This window comes from Lygodium microphyllum, chromosome 13, assembly GCF_053477565.2.
Source record: "Lygodium microphyllum isolate KBCC chromosome 13, Lygodium_microphyllum_v1.1.10, whole genome shotgun sequence".
NCBI lineage: Eukaryota > Viridiplantae > Streptophyta > Polypodiopsida > Schizaeales > Lygodiaceae > Lygodium > Lygodium microphyllum.
In genome coordinates, this window is record NC_141147.1 from 150249068 (window position 1) to 150252661 (window position 3594).

Sequence of the window (3594 nt, forward strand, 5' to 3'; positions counted from 1 at the left end):
ATATACAAGGGGCAACGAAGTGAAAACGGCTCTGCAGCACATGCATTATACGGGCAAATGAATATGAGAGAGAGAGAGAGAGAGAGACGGAGACATACACACACACACACACACAGCGCACTGTAGCACTCGATGACAATTTAACAGTTCATTTCATTGCATGGGTTGTACGCACTTCGACATGCCTTGATGATTGAAAGAGACATCAGAAAAGGACCACTCGGAGAGGAGAACAGTTCTATCAGGGCCTCAATCATGACCATTGACCATCATTTTAGTACCGAAAAAGAATCTATAATTAATTCGATACAAAATCTAATCTCAGCTCATGTCGATGGATTGATTAGGCATCATTATATTGCTCAGGCGGCCTAAAGTTTAATCGCCTCAACTTCATCCAACCATGAATACGCACGTTGTGGGTTATGGTAATACACGCAGAAGTTGAGACTATTAAACCAGCTATAACAACGAATGATTGGGGGGCTTAGCTACAGCTCATAATCATGTCTGATGTGAGTGGAAGAATAGTGACCAAATTTGAACGCCATGGGTGCGCTTGTTGTTAGCGATTGATTGTAATCAGGGAGGTTCTGTGGGAGGGTGAGTTCGTGCGGAGGGGTAGTCGATTTGGTCGACGAGGAAGCGGTTGATATGATTGCGAGATGATCCGCGGCGACGTCTTTTGACGATCAGGCGCTTCTGCACATGCACCCTCAGACGTTATTATAAGAATCAAGATCAGAGTGCAGAAGCAATTAACTAATTTCAAGTACAATGAGGATCTGGACATGGAAGAATATTATAATACCTTGGCAGCTGTCCGAGAGGAAGAGCTCGGGCTGTAATTTCGTCTTAATCGGGATGATTGATCATGATTCGTCATCTGCGATGGCCGATTGAACATTGAAGCTGCTTTGCTCAAACCCGCAGATGCCTGCACCAAAGAAGCTGACGGCGGGTGCTCTTCCATGGCCGCCGCCAGTGTTGCTCCTGCAGCGACCTGCTTCTCTCTCTCCGTCTCCGTACTTAAGTAACGTTCGACGGGGCCATCGTCTGGAGGATGATCATCTGTTATAATTGAAAAGAAGATACTGATAAATGGTTGAATGGACTCACTCAACTAAACTTGTATATGCTATATGCAAGACAAGTGGGAGGTTCTGGGATGCGGCATGCCAGCATATTTGATAATACATGGAGTACTCACGGGATGCAGCCTTGACCGAGGGATTCGTATGATAGGGAGCCGTTGTGATGGCAGTTGGCCTGATCATCGGCTGGCGACTAGCTGATGTTGCTGATACTGATATTCCAAGTATCAGCGTGAGTAGCAGGAAGCAAATACCTCCGGTTATATTATGTCGAAGCCTCATCTCTCTCTCTCTCTCTCTCTCTCTCTCTCTCTCTCTCTCTCTTATTCAGGCAATCGAACTCCTTCGAACATGGCAGCCTGAGGCGTGGTCTCCCGATTTATACCACCTCGAGTGTTTAATATTGCATCAACGACTCTCTAGACTCTCGCTCTCCTCTCTCTCTCTCTCTTTCTCTCTCTCTCTCTCTCGTCGACAGCTCACCCCGTAATTGGCTTGCGACAATAGCTGTAAACGAGTGCATGGCCAAGCCTTCATTAAGGCACTTCAATGCCCCACCTTTTATCATTGTTTATTCTCCAAATCCCAATTGTTTTTCACCTCTACAGTCCTAGAAGCTAAGAGTGGGTTCACACACTATGTTTGCAGCCCCTCCCTAAATACACTAGTTTGTCCCGTATGTTCCCACATTACTTGGAGCATTGGCCTAATAATTGGCAGCATGTACCTTCTACAAAATATTATGAGCATAAATGTATATTGGCTGACTGGCTTCCTTCACGTTCTGATACCTACAAGTAGGCTTTCGATAACTTACATCATTCCATGTGTCTCTAATTCAGCACCAACCAACTCCACGCTCATCTAGATGCCATGCTCTTATTCCTCAACTCTCTTTCACCTTCATCAATGCATTAGTTCCATATTGCTACCTAGCTTTGACCAGCTAGTGTTTGTGGTCTATATGCATATATAGAGTTTTCAACGATCTGATCAAGCTTTGGGAATCATGTTAATCACATGAATCTAATCTCCCTCCAAGTTTCCTAAATCAAGTTCTTGATTAAGTTGTATAATTTTGACACTTTTAGGGATTTTATAATCAACTATGAGTATCTAAAATAAATTGTCCCTAATGGATGTGTATTAAGTCTGACCATTTGCGATGTTATTCAACTTTTAGAGCAAGACTAGTCCTATGTAAATATATAATTATTTAAAAAGTTGGTATTTTTGAGAAATTATAAGAGAAATTTGTGGATAAATTAGATAACCTAATTGAAACACTGATTAATTAATCTTTTTAATGGTGTAAATAAGTTACTATACTAAAATAATGATAGAAAAGTTTCAGTCAATACTAATTTCATTAGCGTACCCAAGTTTATATAAAGTAATAATTGCATAGTCTTTATAAACACATTTACTTATTTTTACATTTAAAATAAATACTGTACGTAGGATAGTACAATAATATAACTTAATAATTTGTGTTTTTATAAATTTTTATTACTTACTTAAATAGCAATTAAAAATATTAATAAATTAAGTTAATTATATAGGATAATGTAATAATATGTTTAGACTTCACTTGATTATTCTCAATTGAGAGTGTCATGCATAGAGTCTCTTTATTCAATACTACTCTCAGGGTCCACTACATGTAAAGTCTTTATATCACTTGCATTCAAGGCCCATTTAGAAATACCCATATCTATGAGTGTTTTTTGAAATAAGGCACACCCCTTTTCTATTCATTTTGTAAATAGCCCCTTTATATGTCCCCCTTCAATATGGGAGAAATTTGTAAAAATGGCATTTGAAAAGTCTATTCTTTTCAACCTGCATAATACATTTACATGTTTATGAGTAACATGTACGCTCCCCCCTACCCCTCGAGATGCAATACTATGTATGCTAAGCTCAATTATTGGCATGGAGCTCCTTACCAAGTTCATTAATTAAGTCTTCCATGCATATTTGATACAAGTGTAACGTGTTATTTAATATTGATATCATTCACTTGATTTTGAATATTATCTATCATCACTTGTATCGAATGTGTCTATTAAATGTGGAACACAATGAGCAGCAACATTTGATGCCAATCCACACCAACTTTTCTGGCTAAACACGTCATGTATCATTACTGATCATTGATTGTATTGGATGTGTGTTCTTTAAAAGATTTTACCCTAAAGCCATTATTTACTTAACTAGCAATCCTTCAAAACTTAAAAAAGATCTATGTGTAATAGGGATTGACTTTTGAAAACAAGACACAGGAAATGTAGAGATAGAGAAGCATGAAAGTCTAATTGTGATACAAGTTTTGTTGGATGCTTTACACCATTCATCTTGGGATGTACCTAACCTTCTAGGAGCATTGCCATTATTTGCATCCATAATGGTTTTCAAGATTTGCACATATAAATACACATATGAAGGTTAAAAATGGACTTACATATAAAGTTTTGATAGAGCTCAACAAAAATCCACA

General features: G+C 38.6%; 1 protein-coding gene across 2 annotated transcripts; it reads right to left on the reverse strand.

Moving 5' to 3' along the window:
• Nucleotides 1-272: 272 nt before the first annotated feature.
• On the reverse strand, nucleotides 273-1467 carry LOC148027345 (uncharacterized). 2 transcript variants are annotated; one of them, XM_087690629.1, is made up of 3 exons: nucleotides 1211-1467; nucleotides 812-1056; nucleotides 273-702 (listed from the first exon to the last, which is right to left on the reverse strand). In XM_087690629.1, exons 1-3 carry the CDS (start codon nucleotides 1374-1376, stop codon nucleotides 583-585), a joined length of 531 nt encoding a protein of 176 aa, XP_087546755.1. In that variant the 5' UTR covers nucleotides 1377-1467; the 3' UTR covers nucleotides 273-582. The 2 variants fall into 2 exon arrangements, with proteins under 2 accessions (XP_087546755.1, XP_087546754.1); XM_087690628.1 differs by having other exon boundaries at nucleotides 812-1071; nucleotides 1211-1460.
• Between the last annotated feature and the right edge of the window lie 2127 nt (nucleotides 1468-3594).